This window comes from Pipistrellus kuhlii, unplaced genomic scaffold (genome assembly GCF_014108245.1).
Source record: "Pipistrellus kuhlii isolate mPipKuh1 unplaced genomic scaffold, mPipKuh1.p scaffold_m20_p_8, whole genome shotgun sequence".
NCBI classification, from domain to species: Eukaryota; Metazoa; Chordata; class Mammalia; order Chiroptera; family Vespertilionidae; genus Pipistrellus; species Pipistrellus kuhlii.
In genome coordinates this window covers 38,470,261-38,494,883 of record NW_023425584.1, presented here as the reverse complement: position 1 = coordinate 38,494,883, position 24,623 = coordinate 38,470,261, and the positions used below count along the sequence as shown (strand labels likewise).

General features: G+C 35.0%; 1 protein-coding gene across 3 annotated transcripts in view; it reads left to right on the top strand.

Annotated features, from left to right (window-relative positions):
* The window catches only part of SCLT1 (sodium channel and clathrin linker 1), an 81,979-nt gene that overhangs the window by 9,972 nt on the left and 47,384 nt on the right, over positions 1-24,623 (top strand). For 2 of the 3 annotated variants that reach the window (XM_036424445.2, XM_045576418.1), the window contains 5 exons: positions 1,215-1,270; positions 2,980-3,115; positions 6,002-6,124; positions 8,366-8,431; positions 13,305-13,375. In XM_036424445.2, the coding sequence (XP_036280338.1) occupies positions 1,215-1,270; positions 2,980-3,115; positions 6,002-6,124; positions 8,366-8,431; positions 13,305-13,375 (452 nt within the window). The remainder of the gene's footprint in view (positions 1-1,214; positions 1,271-2,979; positions 3,116-6,001; positions 6,125-8,365; positions 8,432-13,304; positions 13,376-24,623) is intronic. The other variant, XM_045576417.1, reaches the window with a different exon arrangement.

The window sequence follows — 24,623 nt, the reverse complement described above, 5'->3', positions numbered from 1 at the left end:
TTTTTTTTTAAATTACAAAGTGGGAATAATTGCTACACTAAATAAAATCTAGACCTCCTAGATAGTGTGACATTCAAAACCTGCCACCTGTCTTTTTAATTTTATCTCTCACTGCCATTGTTCCATGTATGGTCAGTTCTCAATTATCTGGTAGTAAATTTCTTCCATGATTCAGGCACAGCAGGGAGCTGGGAAAGGTTCACTTTTTGAGCCAACTTTGTAGGTAGAATTAGCTGGGACTGATTTTCTGGGCCAAGCTGCCTTCAGCTTCTTTGGCAGGAAGTGGAGAGAAAGGCTGGGAGCATCACCTCTCCCACCTTCCCTTGCCAGATTCCTCCAGGCTGCCTCCTCTTCTTTAGGCTAGGTGCCCAATCAAGACAATTGGGCAGATCAGGAGTTGGTTGCATTTTTGTTTTAACTGATTTTACATGGCCTTCTTCCAGTTTTTCACTTCTCATTTACTCCCAGTGGGTTATATATTTTTTTTGCTTCTTTGCTGTTACTTACATTTCTCCCTACTTGAAAAGCCCTTTCTTTCCCATTGAACTTCTGTTATCCTTTTATCCCCTAGAGAAAATTTAACCCTGGCTTTATCTCATTCCCTTTACAGTCTATATTTTATTCTTTGTATTTTAGTCATTTTTTAACCCTCTTCCCTACTAAAGTATATGTTAGTGACTACATTGGTTTACATAGCAGCCTTGCGTAGTGCAGAGTTTAGACAGTTAATAAAAGTAGTGAATCGGAGCCTGAATGAAATAATGCTAAAGAAGATCTTCACATATTTTCTTTTTTACCATTAACATTTTACTTTTGAAATACAAGCACTTACATGGGCTTCACTTAAACTAAGATGAATTAATTAAAATATGTATTCACGGTATAGGGAGCATCTGATATTTGTTATAGTGACATAATGAGGAATATCTTATATCTGTTTTTCTATAAACATCTACAAGTCATAGGAATTACATTTATAATTTTCTTAATGTATTTGTAAAATACTTTTATTTATATGCGATTCAAAATGAATGTTTCCTCAGATTTGTATATTATTAAAATATTCAGATTTAAGATTGCTTGTTAGGAGTAAAGAATACTTATTTCTTTTTGGAAGACTAGTGTGATAGAATATGATTGCTTTCAAACGAATGGAGACTTCATAGAGATCTAATTGGGAAATGTATGACTACAACTATATTTTATTCTTTCAGAAACAAGTGGGTGAGATGAAACTACAACTTGAAAGTGTCATCAAGGAAAATGAAAGGTATATCAATTACTATTGTTTCTTTATTATTGTCTTAGATTAAATTTTTTTGTTATTTAATATTTTATTTATGTGGTATACTGGTTATGAATGTGGTCTCTTGGGCCTGATTTCTTATTTAATTCCTAGCTCTATTACTAGCTATGTGACCTTGGATAAGTTACTTAATCTCTTTGTACTGTAGTTTTCTTTTTGTCTACAAAGTACATGAAATATGGTACATAATGAGCACCATATAATGTTAGCAATTATTAATAGTATAGCGTATAGTATGTGTGTTATAAAATATACTGATAAAACAAAAACTGGTCAAGTACTCATCCAACTTAAGAGCTACTGTGTTCCCAAATTGATACATCTATCCATGTATTCCTTCTCTATCCCATCCTTCCCTTCTGTAAGAGGTTAACACTATCTTGAATTTTGTATTTGTCATTTTTTTTAAGTTTTTTTTATAGATATATGTATTTGTAACAATATGTTAATTTTTAGTTTTATTTTATGTGTTTATTGTGAATATTTTCTGCTTATAGTTAATGAATTGATTTGAAGTTTTTCTGATATTATAAAACTTTTTTTTCTTCTAAATTTATATCATTTTAAAATAAAACACTTAGTCTATTAATATGTACCTTCCTGTGCTTTCTTTTAGTTGTTTCAAAGTAGGATCTATAATTTAGTTTAATATGAATATTTAATTGAATTTATTGATGAACATTGGTTAATAGAATTATATAAGTTTCAGGTATATAAGTCTGTAGTACATCATCTGTATATTGTATGTTTACTATCCCAAGTCAAGTCTCCTTCTATCACCATTTATTCTCCCTTTATCTTCTTCTACCTCTCCCCATCCCTCTTCCCTCTGGCAATCACCACACTGTTCTCTGTGTTGAGTTTTTCTTTTCTTTTTTGCTTAATCCCTTTACCCTTCTCACACAGTGCTCCCAACCTCTCCCTCTGACTTTCCCTCCATGAGTTTGTCTCCACTTTGTTAGTTTATTTTGTTCATTAGATTCCACATATAAATGAAATCATAAGGTACTTATCTTTCTCTGACTGGCTTATTTCATTTAGCACAATACTCTCTAGGTTGCTTGACTATAATTCTGAAAACCTTAAATTCTACTTCAAATTAAGTTGAATAAATTGAATTTAAGGTTTTCAGAATTATGATCAAGCTTATGTAAGAAGGTGCTGAAAAATAAAGCCTCAATATTCTTGATTTTATAACTAGCATCACTTTTATTCTCTGTTTATTAACTAAAATGAGGAAGAGGTCAAATAAGCTTTGTGAAACACAATGAAGAAAACAAATAATTCTATAAGATTTCATATCCCGTTTCCATTTTATTGACTGTATAAAAATACTATCACATTTTAAATATTTTTCTGAATGTCTTGTTTTATCAATTAATAAGGTACAGTATCTGAATTTTACCTTTTTGAAATTTTAAAAACGCAAACTGGTTACACTTGAATTCATTATGACCAATTTAATGCTTTTGAAATTGTAAGATAATTTTCATTCTTATCACACAGTATTTAATGGCGATTAAACACTTCTAATTATTTTGGCCTGCTTAAAAATGATTTTTTATGTAAAAAATGATTTTTTTACCCAAATGTTTGTTTCATTAACCTTAAATATTAATTACTATTACTAAAATTAATTTATATTATTACCGTGTTAACTGTTTGTTCCAAAGGTTGCACAGTGAATTAAAAGATGCTGTTGTAAAACAGTTGGAGGCCCTTCCCTTTGACACAGAGACGGGAAATGATATATATATAGATGATGAAACAGTCAGGAATCTTCAAGAACAGTTACAACTAGCAAATAAAGTAAGTGACATTTATATATTTTTAAATTATATCCTGAGTAAACCGAGACTTTATAAAATTCTGTGTTAATTGCCTGGGCTGGTGTGGCTCAGAAGTTGAGACCAGGAGGTCTCAGTTTTATTCCTGGTCAGGACACGTGCCCAAGTTGTAGGCTTGATCACCAGTGGCATCGAGCATGTGGGAGGTGGCCAATCAATAATTCTCTTTTATTAATGATGTTTCTACCTCTCTCTCCCTTTCCCTTCCTCTTTGAAATCAATAAAAATATACTTTTTTAAATCTATGTTAATCATTATATATTAACTAGAGGCCTGATGCATGAAATTTGTGCAAGGGGCTCAGTCCTCACAGTCCCAGCTTTATCCAAAAGGTCGTCCGGACAGTTGTTCCACTGTTGGGCCATCAGGTCTAATTAGCATATTATGCTTTTATTATTATAGATTTAATTGAATCATAAAGCTTTTAACATGAATTTATCTTATAAAATATTTAACATCAAGGAAATTTTTAAAGAAAAAAATCATTAGTTATCTATTTCTGTAAATTTATGTTTTTTATTTTTCTGGGTTTTCTTCTGATACTGTTGTCTTTCATTTACATAGATTATAGAATTACATTTTTTCTTGTTTTATCCTCATAGAAATTGAACTATTTGGGAAGCCATGTTCTATATATCCTGTTTTCTATACTAATTTTTTGTGATTATACCTAAGGAAATTTTATTCTAATTTATAATTTTATATCTGAGGTATCTCATCTCCTGTATGGATTTGAATCCCTATTCTACTTTCTTGCTGTGTTACCTCAGTTTCTTCATTTATATAAGGGATTAGAAATTCTGTATTACAATTTAGATTTTATGGTTATCTATGAAGAGTCATATTTTTTATTACTTGGAATTGTTTACTTATGAAAGTGATATTGTAGATTAATCAGCCAGCTATATTTACCTTGGTAAGGAGCATGTATTTTGAGTTTAAAAAGTAATAGGAGGGGGAAAAATGAGGGAGTCATTTTTTTACTTTGTTCTAGACTAGTGTTATCAGGAAGGACTTACAAATGTTTATGTAAACTAAATATATAGTAGTTTGTAGTTTCAAACTGCTATATTGTAGTTTCAAAAAACAAAATCAAATAAACAAAATAAGATGTCTCTAAAAACATCTCTCTCATAGTAGTTTTGTTTTAATAATGTCCAATGCTAGATTTTATAAAACTTGAAAATTACTTATTCTTTTTTAACATTTTTTTTACTTTCTTTTTAAAACTATACTCTCATTTCGTACCCTTTTCTCCTCCTGTCTTCCCTCTCTTTACCTTTCCATCTATATCCAGCTTGGTCTCCTTTCATATCTCTGAAGATGGCCCCACTTTTTTTGCTACATTTGGATCAGTTATTTAGTAGATTATTTGGTGAGGTCCAAGTTTGAGCACTCAAAAAGAGGAAAGCAGATTAGCTATAAATTTCCCTACAAAAGTTTTTTCCAGACTCTGCCATCAACTTGCTAAGGGACTCTATGCCAATGGCCCCAGAGAGAGCATTAAAAAAAACAGTGCTTACCACATGCTCCTTTAGTGTTTCTCAGTGACTCCTCATCAGGATGCTTAAGAATTATTGAGGACCCCAAAGATATTTTTGTGTTTGTAGGTTATGTACCTATTAGTATTTATTGTATTTCAAATTTAAACATGTTTTTGAAAACAAATGGAAGCATGGGACCACATTCCAGTAGCCATCAGTGATGACAGCATCACAAAGCACATCATATAAACTTCAGGAAACTCCACTGTGTACTCATCAGAAGATTAATAAAAAAGGCAAATAGTATGTTTATATTGTTATGAAGAGAATTTTTACCTCAAGGACCCCTGAAGCACACTTTGAGAATTGCTATATTGAAAGAATAATGATTTGAGAAGCTTCTTGTTATAAAAGGCCAGGTGAAAATCTACACTAATAAAAGAGTAAGATGCAAAGTGACTGTACCTTCAATACACCCACCAGCCAATCAGGAGCAAGTATGCAAATTATCTTTGATGGGTTAATTTGCATATGCAGGCACTCAGTGCCTGCCGGTGGGGCAGCGTGGGAAGGCAGAAAGGCGGCTCTGGCCAGAGTGAAGGCAGTGCTGGCAGCCAGGGGAAAGAAAGCCCATTCTGGCACAAATCTTCATGCATCGGGCCTCTAGTAGTATAATACAAACATTAAACTGTATCATTTCCAATATTATTAAAAGAAAAATAAGATTCTCTTCAAAAATCACATTTATAAATATCAATACATCTATCATTTATTAAAAATATTATATCTAGATGTTAGCAATATTTACTATCAACTGGTAAGATTATAGGTAATTCTTTTCTTTTTCTGTATTTTCCCAATTTTCTACATTTATTACATTTACAATTACAAAAAAAAAGTCTTGTACTTTGCGAGGGGCAATTTTCTTTGTCAGTAATTTCTAAGGCTTATCCTCTGTTGAAGAACAAGGAGAGTGGTTTCATCTCTATCTCTGATCTAAGAGCTTTAATTTTGCCTATGAAATCAAAATAAATAAATAAAATTCAAAGAAATTTTCACCTTTTGTTTTATTCTCTAAATTATTAATACATCTTCATATCATCAAAAATATTATAATTATACCATCTTTACATAAGTTCTATTTTTTCTTTATTTTTACTTTCTCACATCATCTATCCCCCTATACCCTCTGCCACCCCACCCACTCCCTTCTCCCCCACAAACATTATACTGTTGTCCATGTTCTTTTAATTTTATGACTTTTATACAAGAATTTATTCTGCAAAAGAATATGGTTAATTTGTACTATGCCATAAATAGCCTGCTAATAATTTAATGAGTTCTCAAATATTTTTGTTTTATAGGAAAAAAATTATGTTTTGGAACTCTGGCAGAATGTTTCTCAGGAGTTGAATAGAGTGAAGAAACTTTGCCTGGAGAATCAGACTGAGGCCCAGATTAAAGTAATTGAAGGAAAAAAACAAAAGGTAAAATTGGCTATCATGGTTATCTTATATAACAATAAGAAATCATATTCTGGAGAAACTGTTTTGGAGAGGAATACCTAAGTTTCTAGTGTATCCTTTATGTAACAGTTAATAAATCTTTGATAGTTAAAAAATCTTTTGAGCCGATAATTAAAGCAGTTCCTTCTGTACATTGCCTTTTTTGTCATCAGCAGTGAAAGACATATTTAGTGTTAAGCAGCTAATAGATTATCTATTATAATAAAAGTGTAATAGGTTAATTAGACCAGACAGCCAAACAACCTTCCTCACTTCCTTCTGGACAACCTTCCTGATGACCATGCTATGACATCCACTGTTGCCAGGCCAGCCAAGGCAGGTGTGATGTGATTGTCCGGGGCAGGTGTGATGTGATTGCCTCATGATCGCCCTGCAGAAAGAGGCTCGGACCACTGGCTGGTGGGGCAATCGATCAATCCGGAGGCTCCACGATCACCCCAAAGAGGGAGGCACGGCCCACCAACCAGCAGGCTGCAGCAGGTGGATAGGGCCTCCCTCTGTGGGGATGATCCATCGTAGAGCCCTGGCCAGGTAGGCAGAGCGATACAATTTTGGGGCGATGCATCTAAGAGCTGGGGCTGGGTGTGTGGGACCTACCTCTTTGGGGCAATCAATTGTGGGGTTCCCAGACTGTGAGAGGGTACAGGCAAGGTTTAGGGACACCCTCCTCCCTGTGCACGGATTTCATGCACCGGGCCTCTAGTTATGTATAAATGGACTTCTAAAGCTTTTACAGTCTTCATTTCTGCCTCACTTAAAAGAGACAAAAACTATTCATTGGATCATGACAAATGAAGAATCCTGCACAATTATAGGGACGGCGCTATATAAAATGAAAATGGACACCTTTTTTTATATAAGTGTTTTTATTGATTGCTGCAAGAGGAAAGGAGAGGGAGAGAGAGATAGAAATATCAATAATGAGAGAGAATCATGGATCTGCTGCCTCCTACAAGCCCCCCATTAGGGATTGAGCCCACCATATAGTCATGCACTCTGACCAAGTGACCTCCTGGTTCACAGGTCAACAGTCAATCACTGAGCCACACTACTGGGTAAAAATTGACACCTAAAATGTGAACTTTTACTAAAATAGATATTAAATTTGTCTAACATAACTTAATAAGAATAGAATTTTACAATAGAAAGGCATTTTAATTGTTGCTTAAAGATTTCTTATATTTTTTGAAAGTGGACATCTAGCTTTCACTTCATACTTCGTGTTGATATAAACTCACTGTCACACAGGACCATCCATTCCATTGGAAAACCTGTCTCTTATCCTTTTGTTTTTTTTTCTGCTAGGTATGTTGACAGCTGTGGAATAATTCTAGTTCAAGTAGTTTTTCTGTAGAGTTTGAGAAGGGAACTGTTGGGAATTTCTACCTAAACAAGTCATAGTAATATTCACATGATGCTTTGCAGTTTACTAAATAACTTATCTATATGGGGTTGAAAATAACCCATGTTGTCTGATCTGTAAGACTAGAGATCTAGAAACCATTTCTAATATTAAGTTCTCTAAGGTTGTTTCCTGGTTTAGGTCAGTCAGCCAAGCAATTAGAAGTTTGTTTTGTTTGTTTTTCATCTGAATAAGATTATGTTTGACCTGTAGCTTGCAGTAATTTTTTTTTTTTTTTTTTTTACAAAACTTCACAAATAATACTCTGTTCTTATTTTCCCAGTTATCTAACATTCTTTAATTCTGTCTCCAGACATACTAACAATTACTCCCAACTATTTGTCACCTGCAAATGTAATTTTAGTAAGAGCATTACAGATAATCAAATGATTTAAACCTTGTGGCACTCAAGCTGTGAGAATTTTTAAAAGTGGGAGTGGGGCAGTAACTCCTTTGCCATCTTTTGCACCATAGGTGCATATGGGTTTGCATGTGGCTTTCCAATATTGGACAGGACTTCTCTAGCATGTCTATTGACTAATGAATTGGTTTCTAGATTATGCTTTCACAAAAAAACAGAAATAGCTACATTACTTTCCATATTGCCACCTTATTTAATTTCAGTGATCATTTATTTAAAAGTTTATAATTTCTTCCTTTATTAATTCACATAATAATAGAAGAAATGCCACTGATTTCATCTAGACTGGACATAATGATTTTAAACTTGATTTTAGTTTAATTTTAAATAAGCATTGCAAACCAAATGCTCTTTATGTAACCCGTGTTTTTTACTGTAGAATCAGCTGACCAATTCTCAACAATTGAACAAGAAACTTTATGCTAATACTGAGGGCATAGAAATGGTAAGTGATAATACCATTTAGTGTACTTATTTATATAAACTTTAAATTTTCGCCATAAATATTTATTTACGCTAATGTAAATCAACAAGAAACTTATTACATGACATTAATATAGGCAAGCAGTACTCTTTTCTCTTTGTCTGTCTTTTTCACATATTTAATAACATGACAGTTCACAGTACTTTCTGGAGATCAAAAGCTAACATCTATCTGAAATATATTTTAATTTGAAAATACTCAGGTTTCTTGGTAGGATCTCCTGAGAGTAACCTAGACTGGGACCTTCTCAAGAAAGGGACTCATGCACTGGTAGGTATGTGATAGGAGGAAGAGACTATTAAATCAGTGAATAGCCTCATTTCTTAAATAACAGGGCACTAAGAACAATTTGTTAGTTGACTGACCATCAGAACTAACTGGTACACCTACATTTCCCTGTGATTTTTCCCCCCTAAATAAATATAATCAGCCCTCCCACTTCTGTTCTTTACCATTTTTTCCTCTCACTTTCCTTTCCTTTTCTTTCAGATTTTTTTTTTTCTCTTTTTCCTTCCATTTCCTTTTCCTTCTTGGAATTTTATTTTACCTCATTATTGAGTAATAGGATTATGACATCTCAGGTAATTATTCTCCTTCTTTTCTTTGTTTTACTTAGTTACTCTGCTATTTTTATTAGTACCTAATGAAAATGTCTTTGTTTAAGTGCAGAATTTTGTCATCAAAAGTAAGTTACCTAACTTTATCCCTTATTTTTAAATTTTCTCTTAATCCTGTAAAAATATTAAATCAGTTTCCCCTGTTTACTTATATTAACATTTAGAATTTCCAGCCACTTATAGTTTTTATAATAACTATAAAAACTGGTCACCCCTAACTGCCCTCCCCTACAGGCCTGGTCCCCACAACTGCCCTTCCCTGTAGGCCTGATTGCCCACAACTGCCCTTCTCTGCTGGCCATCTTGTGGTTGCCATTTTGTGTCCACATGGGGATGGCCATTTGTGTATTGGAGTGATGGTCAATTTGCATATTACCTCTTTATTATATAAGATGACTGTAGCTAGAGTAAGAGTTTATATTTCCTACAGATTCTCTTTACTGAAATCATATTCTTTTTTAAGATTTCCTTAGCTTGACAAATTATTCAAAAATATTTGTTAATTACCTACTAAGTTCCTTGCACTGTTATAGATGTTCTAGTTTCAAGAGGAAGTGCATCTATCTGCAGACCCCCAGTCTACTTAGTAAAACAGGAAAGACACCTGACCAGTGTAGTTCAGTGGTTGAGCATTGACCTATGCACCAGGAGGTCACAGGTTCTATTCCCAGTCAGGGCACACGCCCAGGTTGCGAGCTTGATGCCCAGTATAAGGAATGCGGGAGGTAGGCAATCCATGTTTCTCTCTCATCAATGTTTCTGTCTATTCCTCTTCCCTCCTCTCTCTCTGAAATCAAGAAAAACACTTAAAAAAAAAAAAGCAGGAAAGAAGAAATAGTGAGTGAAGTGCTGAAATAGATAACTGAGAAGGATGCTTCCTTAGACCTTTATGAATCTCCACATTCTATGAATCTTTCACATTTGTATCTGCTCGCAAATGTCTAATTAGGCCAAAACAGATGCAGTTGTTGAGTTTCTGCTAGGATTGCTACTAAGTTAAGTGTGTTAGTTAGCAACACTAGCTTCTTATAATTCACGATTCTAATGTATATTTCTACTAATTATTCTACATCATTTATCTTTAAGATACCCTCAAATAATAAAAAAGTGTTATTTATGCTAGTGTCAAGATAGTATATAAATAAAAAATCTATAATAATAAAAGTATAATATGCTAATTAGACCCGACGAAGCCTGGGCTTCGAGGGAAGCCCGGGTTCCAGGTGCCAGAGGGAAGCCGGTGCCACCAGCCGGGGAAGGAAGGCCTACTCTTGCATGAATTCCATGCATCGGGTCCCTAGTTAATGGTATAATACAGATAGTATAGAGGAAATCAGAGAAGTGAATCAGTTTGGGCTGAAGTTGTTAAAAGAGCTTCACAGGAGAATTTGAAATTATATTAAAGGTCATCTACTTCCCTAATTTAAATAGAGATCCTTCTATTAAATGCTTTTCAGTTAGATGGTAATTTAGCTTGTTTTGAATATCCCCTGTAAGAGATATTATACTTCCCCTAGCAGCCTTTTCCTTTCAACTCTGATTACTGGAAAGCTAGAAATCTCTCATCAGATTTCTTCCCACTGATGCCTAGTTTTATCTTTTGGAGGAATATGGGAAGCTCACTTCTTCAAGACTGCCCTTCTCATCTGTCTGTCTTGACTCATTTCCATTGTTACACCCAGGTTTCATTGCTATTTTTTTGTTGCTGCTGCTGTTATTTTTTTTTTTGGCTGTAGTATAATTTGCCTCCTTATTTGTAGTTCTTTCTCTGTATGTGATACTTGGTCTCTTAAATTGTGGTCTGTTAATTGAATACTAAATTCTGGTCTGCAGTAGTCTTCTTCCCAACATAAAGATAAAGGTGCTATCCAGATGCCTTCTTTCAGGTCTCATAAAGACATTCATTCATTCAATCCTCAAAGGTATAAGTACTTAGAATGTGCTAAATCAGGTACATATCCTAAGTGACACTGTGAGTTCTGGAATAAGCTAGTCCTCAAAAAATGGCTCATGCCTAGGCCGGTTTGGCTCGGTGGTAGAGTGTCGGTCTGTGGGCTGAAAGGTCCTGGGTTCGATTCCGGTCAAGGGCATGTACCTTGGTTACGGGCACATCCCCAGTGGGGGGTGTGCAGGAGGCGGCTGGCCGATGTTTCTCTATCATCGACATTTCTAGCTCTCTATCTCTCTCTCCCTTTCTCTCTGTAAAATATATTTTTTAAAAATGGCTCATATTGTAGCCAGAAAAACATAAATTTTAGATATAATGCAATATATATTGTAAAAGTACATATGAAGTTTTATCAAAATGCAAAAGGAAACAGTTAATTCTGCCTTATTTTGAGCGGATGACATGGAATGTGGAGGGATGAATGCTGTCAGAAGGAGGATATCCCAGGCAGAAGGAAATACAATGGTGTATTAACAATATGAAGTCAATACCATTGTATTAGATAGAGTATTATGAAAATTGCTTCTGGAACTTTTGCTGGAGAAATGTATGTATGATCCATTGATAAGAGACTGAAATCAGGACTATCAGTTAGGAGGTAACTGTCATCCATATGGCTTTACATCTAAGGCATATAGATACTGCATTGTCATTTTAATTTGCATATCTCTGATGATTACTAAGCATTTTTAAGCATTTTTTCATATCTCTCTTGATCATTTGTATATCTTCTTTGGAGAATTGTCTATTCAAGTCCTCTGCCCATTTTTTAGTTGGATTGTTTTTCTTCCTTTTGTTGAGTTTTATGAATACTTTTTATATTTTGGAAATTAATTCCTTATCGGATGTATCATTGGCAAATATGTTTTCCCATACAGTTGGTTACCTGTTCATTTTGATGTTGGTTTCTTTTGCTGTGCAGAAGCTTTTTAATTTGATGTAATCCCGTTTGTTTATTTTTTTTATCTTGCCTTTATTTATCTTGCCTTAGAAGATGTATTGGTGAAAATTCTGCTGTGAGATGTCTGTTATTTTGCTGTCTATATTTTCTTCTAGGACTTCTGTGGTTTCATTACTTACATTAAGTCTTTTCTTCATTTTGAGTTTATTCTTTCTTTTAAACTCTTTATTATTAAAAGTATTACAGATGTTCCCTTTTTTCCCTTGTTGACCCTCCTCCACTCCACTCCTGCCTCCCCCCAGGCCTTTCCTGCAATATTGTTTGTCCATGGGCTGTGCATATATTCATATAAATTCTTTCATTAATCTCTTACTGCCCACTCTTCCCTCTGATATGTCAGTCAGTTTTAGTGTCTCTGGATATGTTTTGTTCATCAATTTATTTTGTTCACTAGATTCCACATATAAGTGAGATCATGTGATACTTGTCTTTCTCTGACTGGCTTATTTCACTTAGCATAAAACTCTTCAGGTTCCTCCATGCTGTCTCAAAGGGTAAGAGTTTCTTCTTTTTTACAGCTGCATATTATTCCATTGTGTAAATATATACCACGGGTTTTTATTAGTTTATTCTTGTGTATGGTGTAACTTGGTGATCTAGTTTCATTTTTTGCATGTGTCTGTCCAATTTTCCCAGCACCATTTATTGAAAAGACTATCTTCATTCCATTGTATGATCTTGCCTCCTTTGTCAAATATTAATAAGCATAAAAGCTTGGGTCAATTTCTGGGTTCTTTGTTCCATTCCATTGATCTATATGCCTCTTCTCATGCCAGAACCAAACTGTTTTTATTATAGTGGCTTTGTAATATAATTGATATCCAATATTGTGATTCCTCCAACTATGTTCTTCTTTCTTTAGATTGCTGCTGCTATTCAAGGATCTTTTTTGGTTCCACATAAATTTTGGAGTATTTGTTCTGTTAGATCTGTGAAGTATTCCATTAGTATTTTAATAGAGATGTCATTGAATCTATAGATTGCTTTGGGTAGTATGGACATGTTAATGATGTTAATTCTATCAACTCCTGAACATGGTATATTCTTCCAATTGTTTATATCTTCTCATCTCTTTTTTTCAATGTCCTGTAGTTTTCCAAGCACAGTTCTTTTACCTCCTTGGTTAAGTTTATTCCTAAGTATCTTAAGTTTTTTGTTGCATTTTTAACAAAATTGTTGATGATTATATATTTTTAGTTTCTCTTTCTGAGAGTTCATTCTTGATGTATAAAATTTCCATTGATTTGTGGGTGTTAAAGAAGTAGTTTTAAATGTTATGATACTGAATATTCTTTTTTTTTATGGTAGGGTAACCAACACTTGCTGAAAACAATAACTGAACAAAGTGTGGAAATCGAGCAACTTCGAAAACAACTTAGGTATTTTTAAAAATGAATTTTGTTATTTTAGTATTACTAATTGTTTTTCTTCAGAGGAACTTTTGATGCCATAATTTTTCCCATCAGTTTTTTTTCCCCCTCTTCTCTTTTATGTTTCTGTCAATAGCTATTTGTACGATCTTTTGGGATGGTAAGAGACTGAAATCAAAACTATTAGTGAGCCCTAGCCAGTTTGGCTCGGAGGGTAGCGCATCGGCCCTTGGACTAAATGGTTCTGGATTCGATTCCAGTCAAGGGCGCATATCTTGGTTGCAGGCTCAATCCCCCACATATGAGAGGCAACCAATAGATGTGACTCCCTCACATCACAGTGTTTCTCTGTCTCTGTCTCCACCCCACCCCCGTCCCTTCTACTCTCTCTGAACATCAATGGCAAAATATACTCGGTGACTCGGTGAGGATTAATTTTTAAAAACAACTATTAGTGAGGAGTCAATTATATTATAATATTTATATATGAAGGAATGTTTCATGATGTTAAAACCAGTGGTTATAAAAGAAAATCAAATTTCTTAGATAAAATATTTTCACATGTATCTTTCTTTGGATCCCCCCATAAGCAGACCCTGAGAAAAGGGTTTTGAGCATTTGAGCATTTAGTTTATTTAGATGTTAGGGGAGTGGAGAAGTGAGTCAGGGAAGTGAAAGAAAAAGCAGTCAATAAAGGGTTTTTAATCAGGCATTTTAATATTGTGTGTGTATAAATTGTGGTCCAGTGGTTTAATAATCATTTCATTAATAGATGCACAAGAATACCTCGAAGTGTCAAAAAAAAAAAGGTTTTTTGTCACTTTTTGTTCCTCTCACTTGTGATACTTAAAATTAAGAATTGTAGTCCTCTAAGGTTTTGTTCTATGCTACAGACATTTACAAATATATTTAAATTGTAGTGTATATAGAAAAGAGATGAACCTACAACTGGGCTCAGAGTCGTAAGGATAAGGAGGAGGAATCAACAAAAGAGGCTGAGAAGAGACCAATGAGATAGGGGACACAAGGAAGTATATCCTGGAGGTTAAGTGAAGGACGTATATTAAGGAGGAAGAAATGATTGCTGAGTGAAGTGCAGTCAGTGCTAGGTAAAGCAGGATGAGTTCATTGACTTCAGCAACATAGAGGTTGTATTAGCTTCCCACCTGCCATCACAAATGATAATTGGTGGCTTGAAACAACAAATTTATTCCTTATAGTTCTGGAGGCTAGATGTTTGAAAGCAAGGGGTTAGTCGAGCGGTGCTCCCTGGAGGCTTTGGGGGAGAATCTTTCCTTGCCTCTGCAGCTGCTGGTAGCCTGAGGTGCTTCTTGGCTTGGCTCCTGGCGGCATAACTCTCATCTCCTCTCACCTTCATCTTCACTTGGCCTTGTTTTCTGTCTCTCTGTGTACTCTCTCCTCCTTCATAAGCATAAAAGTCTTAGGATTTAGAGCCCATTCTAATCTAGGATAATCCATCTTGAGATCCTTACTTTAATTGCTTCTACAAAGTCCTTATTCCCAAATAAAGTTGCTGGTAAACCTGAATTTGGAGGTAGGGGGTATAGTCACTATTCAATTCACTGCAGGGGTCATTGTGGTTTTAACAAGAGTACTTCAGAATCTACTATCTTTTCATATTCACACAAACCATTAAAAAACATAGAATTCATTCTGGATGGTAAAAAGGCATAGCAATCAGGAAAACACATGTTGAAGTATTGTGATATTTCTTCACACCCAGTTATCAATGTCAAAAATATAATGTGGAATGTAATAACAAATGCAGAAGGAGCTTAAAGAATGATGCAGTTTATATACATTTTAAATGTTTTAAATAATAATGTGTGTTGATTATATATATATTATACAATATATATAGTTATATATGGTTATATATCTTATATGTTTAGATATATATCTATGTTAACTTATATAGTAAAAGAATAAAATGTCTGTATATAAAAGAATAAAATAAAAACATTTCCTGGAATGACATACCCTAACTTCTAATTAGTGATTACCTCTGTGGAATAAGACTCTTTGTAGAAGTAGGGAATTGGAGGCAGCCTAGGTGTCTGTCACCAAGGAAATAGGTAAAATGCAGTAACTGCATCCTGTGGAATGCTATGCATCATTTAGGAACATGTGTTAACAGGTAAAGATGTAGTTACAGCAACATGGATGTATAAAACAGGGTTTGTATGTTAAAAGTAAAAAGATATTATCTATAGCATAAAAACACATGCAAATAGCAATATATAATTTTTATATATTAGAGGCCCAGTGCACAAAATTCATGCATGTGGTGGGGGTGGGAGGGAGAGGATTCCCTCAGCCCAGCCTGCACCCTCTCCAATCTGGGACCCCTCGGGGGATGTCCAATTCCCAGGCCTAACCCAGCAGTCTGACATCCCTCTCACAATCCGGGACTACTGGCTCCTAAAGCTCACTTGCTGCCTGCCTGACTATCCTTAACTGCCCCCATGCTGGCCTAGTCACCTCTGCTGGCCTGGTCACCCCTAACTGCCCTCCCACCATCCTGGTCACCTCCAACTCCCCCCCTCCTACTGGCCAGTTTGCCCCCAACTGTCCCCTAGCCAGCCTGGTGGCCCCATGCAGCCTGTTGTTCGGTCGTGCATTCGGTTGCAATGGTCACTTAGGCTTTATATAGATAGGTATATATGTAGATAGATAGATAGATAGATAGATAGATAGATAGATAGATATCTCCAAAGTATATTTCACATTTTAATGTGAACCACAAGATGAAGAGAATGAGAAAAGGATTGAGAATGCACAGGTAAACAAAAATTAACAAATGAGAGTAACAGTTCACAGTTAATAATAACAGATCATGGAAAGAATAGTGTGATTAATTTAACTCTGCACTTAAAGTTCAGAAAAGAGTGGAAAAAGAAAGAATATGGTATATGTAGTATAAAACAGGGTGCAAGGTCCTGGAAGAAAGATGAGTAAGAAAATTGGTTCATAAAGACCTGTGATCATATAATGATAATGTAAATAGAAAACAAAAATGTATATAAATATTTTTGTATAGGGAAAATGAGCAGAACTTGGTGACATTGGGATAAAGGGCAGGGGAAATCATGGAATTTATTGCTAAAGGTAATTTAATGATTGTCTTTAACTTTCTACTTTTTAAATGTTTTTTGTTAAATTTATTAGGGTGACTGGTTAATAGGATCATACAGGTTTCATGTGTACATGTCTATGAAACAAGATCAATATATTGCTCTGTGTGCCCATCACTCAAAGTCAAACCATCTTCTGTCACCATATATTAACTGTCCACCCCTCCCCCACCTGCCCACTTCCTTCCCTCTGGTGACTACCCCAGTGCTGTCTGCATCCATGAGTTTCAGTTTTATATGCTGCATATGAATGAAATTATTTGGTTCTTAGCTTTCTCTGGCTGGCTTATTTCACTTAGCATAATATCATCAAGGTCCATCCATGTTGTTGCAAATACAAAGAAATAACTTTCTACCTTTTTAAAAAAATATTTTTTATTGATTTCAGAGAGGGAGAAGGAACAAGAGATAGAAATATCAGTGATGAGAGAGAATCATTGATTGGCTGCTTTCTGCATGCCCCCTATTGGGGAATGAGCCCTCAATCCTGGCATGTACCTTTGACTATTTAAACCTATTTAAACCCAGGACCCTTCAATCTGCAGGCGGATGCTCTATCCACTGAACCAAACCAGCTAGGACTAACTTTCTGTTTTTATAGAAGAAACCAAAAAGAACCAAGAGCTCGGAAATCGTTTGTCGTCTTCATGCTTGCACAAAAATTCATGAAAAAAGTCAGATTAGAACTCACATGTTGTAATTGCTATTTTAGTGAGTTTCTATACCTGGTTGTCTAACGGTATTCACCAAAGTAAGGAAGTCAATGAGAACTGCTTGTTAAAGAAAGGATGATGAGTGTGGCTACATTATTTTTGACATCTCATTTGGCTTTTGGACATTCAGGCCCAAAGACTATCAATAGAGATTGATAAAGCTAGTTGTGGTTTTCTAAAAGGTCTTAACATTTCATTGTCCATGAGCAGTCTTGCCATAATATTTACTGGCAGTATTCCATAGTTTAACATTAAGCAGTTCAGAGTTGTATACATAAAACTAATGCTTGCTTTTCCTGACACAGACTTGAAGGAACAGAAGGATAAGCAGATGCTTCTTTTAAGGAGAAGGGTATTGCTTTCCAGTTTGACAGATTCGGAATGATGGGCATATTGATGTTACCAGAATGTAGGTTTTGAGATGTCCTATATAACCATGCCAAGAATAACTAGATCGGAAACTCTTTAAACACCAGCATTAAGTTTGTACTTATACTGAAAATATACTGGTTTCATTTGTCTGCTGTTATGGTACAAGAAAAAGTAGAATCCTGTGAATTTATAATTAAAGCTTTTCATCATTTTCCTTTTGAGAAATCCCGGTGATGCCCTGTCATAGCAGATGAAACTCTTCAGCCTATTTTCCAAAAACCTACTTCACCTGGTTTTTCCCAGCACTCTAGCTATGTACAAACTGCTCAAACCAGTTATCTTACTGTTACTCATGGAACAAAATTTTGGTTCCTTCCCTTTTGCCTTTGGTCATTATTCTGTTTGTCAAAAATGTTATAACTTTCTAAGCCTGGTTAAAACTTGCCAGCTCCAGGAAGACTTCTCTCATTCATTCTATCAGATTTTTACTGTTCCTGTGGCTCTTCTCATCATTAATTAATTTAAACAAATATTGTGCTATTTCTCTTTAGGTGCTTTTTTGTCATAAATATTTGTTTCCAATGTATGTCCCACTGAGTTATGGACGTGGTTGTAATTCAAGTCATGCCTGCTCAGATTTTATATTTTCCTTGTAAAGTCTTTGAAGGAAAGGATTTTCATCTCTGTGTGTGTATGTGTGTATGTATATATATATATATTTTTTTTAAATATATTTTATTGATTTTTTTTTATGGAGAGGAAGGAAGAGAGATAGAGAGCTAGAAACGTCGATGAGAGAGAAACATTGACCAGCTGCCTCTTGCACATCCCCTACTGGGGATGTGCCTGCAACCAATGTACATGCCCTTGACCGGAATCGAACCTGGGACCCTTCAATCCTCAGACCGATGCTCTACCACTGAGCCAAACCAGCTTCGGCTTCATCTGTTTATATTTTTCAGGAATAACCAATATTGGTAAAGGATGTGCTATACAGACTGACTAAAGTATTTGCATAGGGGTCTGTATTATCCTTGTGGCACCATCAAAGTGTTTATTTAAAACTAGAGGCCTGGTGCACAAAAATTTATGTGGTGGGGGGTCCCTCAGCCTGATCTGTGCCCTCTTGCAGTCCAGGAGCCCTGCCAAGGAGGTGAGAGAGGCTCCAGCCATCACTCCTGTGCTCATGGCCATCAGCCAGGCTTGTGGCTGAGCAGAGCTCCCCTTGTGGGAGTGCACTACACCCAGGGGACACTCCAGCATTGAGCCTCTGCCCCCTGGTGGTCAGTGCTCATCATAACTCATCATTCAGTCATTAGGGTCACTTTGCATATTACCCTTTTATTATATAGGATATTTTAGCCACTAAGGAATGATCTTATTAGCACACATGATAGTATCTATAATAATAAAAGCATAATATGCTAATTAGACCAGACAGTCGAATGACCTTCCGGATGTCCTTCCAGATGAAGCCAGGGCTGCAAGGGCTGAGGCAAGCTGCCACAGCTGCAAGGGCCAAACCCCTTGCACAGATTTCGTGCATCGGGCCTCTCCTCTTCATATATAGAATCTGTAACTTGCCAATTTATTTTATATATTTACTGAGAACTTAGACATACACAAGTGTGCGCTGGAGTAGAAACGACCTTTAATAAGTTTATGTGTGATATGATAGCCTCAAATTATCTTAACCTGTTTAATCTCATGCACACTTTGTGGCTTCAGTGATCTCACTAAAGATGAGACCCCATTCAGTATTTCTAGCTCAAGGTTTTCTTGGTTGTCTCCACCCAGATGGTTCAGAGGCACTTGAAACCCAGCAGGCTCTCTGAGCTTATTATCTATCATGTATCCTGAATCTTTGTTTGTGACTGGCACCATCCAGTTCCTGCTTCATAAAACTAGGAGGTATCTTAAATTCTCCTGTGCCTCAACTCTGCCTCCCAAATCTCTCTCAGATCCTTCACTTCTACGTCACTGTGTTGTTATTGCCTTTGCTCAGTCCATCATCTCATGTGAGTAACCTCCAAATTGGCTTATTCCTTCCCTATCTTCCTTTTTCATGCTGTCATCAGGATGATCTTTCTAAAATGAAATCTGATCATGTCACTCTCCTTCAAAGGCTACTAAATGTAATCCAAGTTACTCGGCACAACCTAAAGTCCTCTATGACTTGACCCCTGACTACTTTAGATCTTGTCACTCCTCACCTCAATTTTCTAAACTACTTTTAGTTTTCCAAACAAGCCATGCTGCTTCCTAACTCCCTAATTTCGTTCACATTGATCAGGCTGCCTGAAATGCTCTTCTCTGATAAATATCCTCTCAACATTCAAGTGTCACATGTTCTAGAAATCTTTTTCTGAATCTTTATGGTTTCTTCCTCCCCAGGTAGAACCAGGTGTACCATCCTTTGTGCCTCATCTGTAGCTGCAGATCCTAGTTGTAGCTTCTCTCCTTGCATTTCTCTCACTCTAGTGTACTTTTATTCTTTATAAGTTAATCTCTCCTTACTAGCTTTTAAGATCCTTAAAGATATGGCTCATAATTTAGTCATTTTTGTCTTGCCAGCAAGTGCTCAAAAAACATTGTTGAGTGATTCAGTTAATTAAATAATTAATTAAATTGCACTTCACAGGAGGGGCACAGCTAAACTAATTTTTGTGGGTTTTCTCTTTGTGTACTTTTATCATTGATCTTGTGGGGGCACAACTATCTTCTTGGAGTGTCATTGTTTGTAAAAATTACATTTTATATTCTTCAGCTATGCAGTAATGTGTGACACATAGTGGTTGATTTCAAAAACAACACACCAGAGAAAACCATTTTTAATATAACTGATAGTAGCTTTGCAAAATGAATGAAAAGATTTTCAGTGTTCCTCAATATGGATCCAGGCTTTAGTACCAATCATCCCAAAGTTTGAATGCATGATAGATGCATTTAATTATTTTTTAATGGTAGTGCTCTATTTAAATGTGAAATAAAATCCAAAAAATATTTAAAATGTGATAATGAAAGGATTTTTAAATAAGTAGTTTTATTAAAAAAACATAAGAGCAATTTGATATCAGTGTGATTCTTTATATCAGTCTATTATGTTTAATGCAACAAAGGCTAAATTACATAAACCAGTCTGCATATTTATTGCATTCATTTTTAATCTTTTTCTTCAAAAAACATTGTATGTGCCAATAATTTTTATGTGATCTCTTTTCAAAAATATATGTACCTTTGCCAGGTAATAGTTTTATTTTAGCTGAGATAATAGTTTTTTCTCAGCTGATTTATGTTCCAATTTGAATGATATTGTGTCTTCTGTTATAAGAATGCAATGGAAATCTGGAATCCCTGGATTACTATGTTTGATTCATAGTCTCTTGGAAACTGTCCCATGTGAGAAATGGCCTGAGCTTAGTCAGAAGAATTGCCAGACAGTTCCTTATGTGCTGGCTGCTAGTCTTCTGAGCATGGAAAACATGTTTTAAGAAATAGGGTTTTGCTGTCATTTTTCTGTCTGTTCACACTGTTTTAATTACAGTTACCCATTACTCAAATGTTTACTAGCATATTGTTCGTGCTTAATCTTTAAAGGTCAGAAAGAAGAATATTAGACTTCATGTCCAGAACATATTGTTCAAGAGTAGGAAAAGATCTATAACTTTGCTGTTTGGAAGTTTTGCCTTTAAAAATTGATTACTGATTTATTTCAAAATATGTATTTTATTGATAATTTTATTTTGCAAATATTCACATTTGCACATCTAAAAATATGTTTCTGTGTAGTATGAAGTATAATATAAATAGCGTAGGCTTTGAAATCAGACAGTTCTAGTTTTGTTTTCTTATTTTTTATTTTTTATTTTCTATTTTGTATTCTGTTTCTGGTTCATTGACTTGGCCAGATTGCTTAACCAAATGAACTTCAGTTTCCTCAGCTCTGTAATAGAAATATGATTTTCTTTGCAGTGTTGTAGTATTTTATGACTCTTATCTTTACTCTCTTCCATTCTACTTTAGTGTATGACTTATCCAAGTAGATAGGCATGAGTAATGCTTACAAAGCAGATGCTAGTAGTTTGAGAGTTAGTATTAATATCATAAATAGGCAGTAGGTATTTACCTTCCTAGCTATGGAAAAATCAGCCTTACCTACACTGTTGCTGCTATAACTCCTGCCACTAGATGAAACCTTCCTCTCTTATTTTATCTTTTCTAGTAAGCTCTATTCCCATTTCTTGCATACTGTACAACCCCAAATCTCTTCTTTTTCTTCTTATATCTGTTCCTTCACTTATATTCGATCTAAAAGTTTAGTCTCTCTTTTATGGGGCTCTTCCAAGACCTCCTACCCCCTGATGATTCATCATTTTACTATAGTTTATCCTTTCTAGTCTTTGAAATTGCTTAGAAGAAGAGTGTATTTGCTCTAGTCTTTCTGGAATTTCTTTCAATTTGGATTTGGCCCTGCCTCTCTAGTCTTCTTCTCCTCAAGATTACTTGTACCTTTTTGATTTAAAACAAAATGGTCCATTTTCCTTGGTTGTTGCCTCTTCTTGATTGAGGACTTTCTGCATTTACTGATCTGGCTTCTGCCTTCTTCTCTGCTTTATCTTCTACCTTCCTGTTAGTGATACATCCTAGCTAAGTACCATTTCTTTAAGTGCTTTTCTCATACTCTTTACATTTATTGTTAATTTACTCTGCCTGTAACTCTTTCACCCTAAATTCTAAGTTGGCTTATCATGCTTTAGGTCTTAATTCAAATATCCCTTTCACAGGCTATCCCTGAAGACCCAGGTCTCTCATTGTTTTATGTCATTTACTTCAGAGAATTATCACTTCTAAAATTACCTAATTTATTTGTTTACATGTTACCCGAATCTCTTCACAGCAGTGTAAACTTTATGTGAATAGATTATCTCTCTTGTTTACCACTGAATTAACAGTGCTTTGTTAGTTTTTGTAGGTGCTCCGTGAAGTAAATACAGGGTTCCTGAAATATAGTTAGGAAAACAAAGCAAGACTTGACTTAGGGTGGTGGACACATGGTGCTCTATACAGATTTTGGAACCTGTATGTTCATTTTGACCAATGTCACCATAATAAAACTTAATAAAAATAAAAACCAAAGCAGCTGAATGAGCCACCAGCACTTGAAGCTCAGTGCCTGGCATAGTATAAGCATTCAACAAATATTTGTTTAAAAAATTATTGAATAGAATCTCTTAAATTCTATCTTTGTCAAATCTATGCCTCCCAGTGGAACTGCTTATTCATTGTTGCTATCACTCTGGTTTAGCCTTTTGCTGCTTCTTGCTCATTTATTATGATATATTGGCTAGATAGAGACAGAATGAACCATCATTCTAGTCCATTGTTTTTCACAGATGTCAGGTTTAAAGTGCAGCCCTGATCCCACCCTTCAAATAGCTTCCTTTGCCTTTAAATGAATACAGATTGTTTAACTTGTCAATTAAGGTCACTGACACTAATTTTCATCGCCTTTCTTGTCTTATTTCCTACCTTCCCTGAGTAGGCCCTATAGGTTCCTACTTTTATGCTAATTTTGCTCCTTCTTGAAGCTTTCTCTTTTTATCTGTTTATGAGACTTACTAGTCCTCTGCCAATTTTTTTTAAAATATCTCCCACTTAAGTATTCTTTGAACAAATGCAAATGTACTACCTACTTTGAATCATAAAACTTTATTTTAAACTTTGGTGATGCTTAAAGTGTGCTTTGTGGCCCTCCTAAAGATTACTGTGTCTCACCTATCTCTGTGTGTTTTGTACCACCTTCCAACACACCTTGTGTGTCTCAAGCATCACAACTTGATAAACATTGTTGAGCATGTCCATTGCATAAGCCTAGTACTTAATAATAGAAAATGAATTAAAATATTCTCCAGTTTGTTAGTGATACTCAAAATAATATGACTGTAAAACCATATTTTTAATCATTGTTTGCAATCTTTTTGTAAAGATAAACATGTTGACAATGATAAACATAAAACAATGGCTGTACCTCAGAATCAGCTTTATTGAGGTGTGAAAAACTGATGACGAGATTAGCCCCAGACCTTGTAAATGAATGAGACTGAGAGCCTGTGCATACAGAATTGGGGAAAGCTCATGTTCATGAACAGAAAGTGTAGACAACTATAACTGATATATTAGAAACTTATATTCTGACATGGAAATTAGAATTTGAACTACTTTTTGTATAATTTTGAATTAAATATTTAAAAACTCAAGCACCTCAGTTTTAACGTTTTGACAGCTCAGTCTGTGGATTATTAATACCTTTTGCTTTCAGAGTTTTCTTGGTATACTGTCTTTTTAATAGGTATAAACATTAGATAGCCATTAAAGATTGAAAGAAGAAAACAAAATAAAAATTTTTCACAGTTTTGCTGTTTACCATCAGTTTTCTAAAGCAGAAATTATCTTGAAGTTTCAGAACTTTGTGTAAAATTAAGTTTGGGGATTCCCAACATATTTAAACATAGCCCTGGCTGGTTTGGCTTAGTGGATAGAGCGTCAGCCTGCAGACTGAAGGGTCCCAGGTTCAATGCCGGACAAGGACACAACGCTGATCCCGGGTCCCTGAGAGGCATCTAATCAATGTGTCTCTCTCACATGGTTTCTCTCTGTCTCTTCAAATCCCTTCCACTCTCTTTAAAAATTAATGAAAAAAATCATCTCTTCTAATGAGGATTAACAAAAAATCAAAATCAAAATTTTTTAAACATAAATGATTGGCTTTACTACAGTACTGTATAATTGTAGGAACACTTATTAAAGTACCAAACGATGTATTTCTCTTTTATTTTAAAAAGGACAACCAGACTGTAGATCAAATAAGTAAAATCTGTATCTTATTTTGCTCAGATTCTTGTCATTTTTCATTGTATGGAAGTTATTATAAACAATTCTAGTATTTCTTTAATGTGAGACTGCAAAAGAAACTGATAAAAAATTTATAAAGTAGACTCTGTTTGATGTTAAATCTCA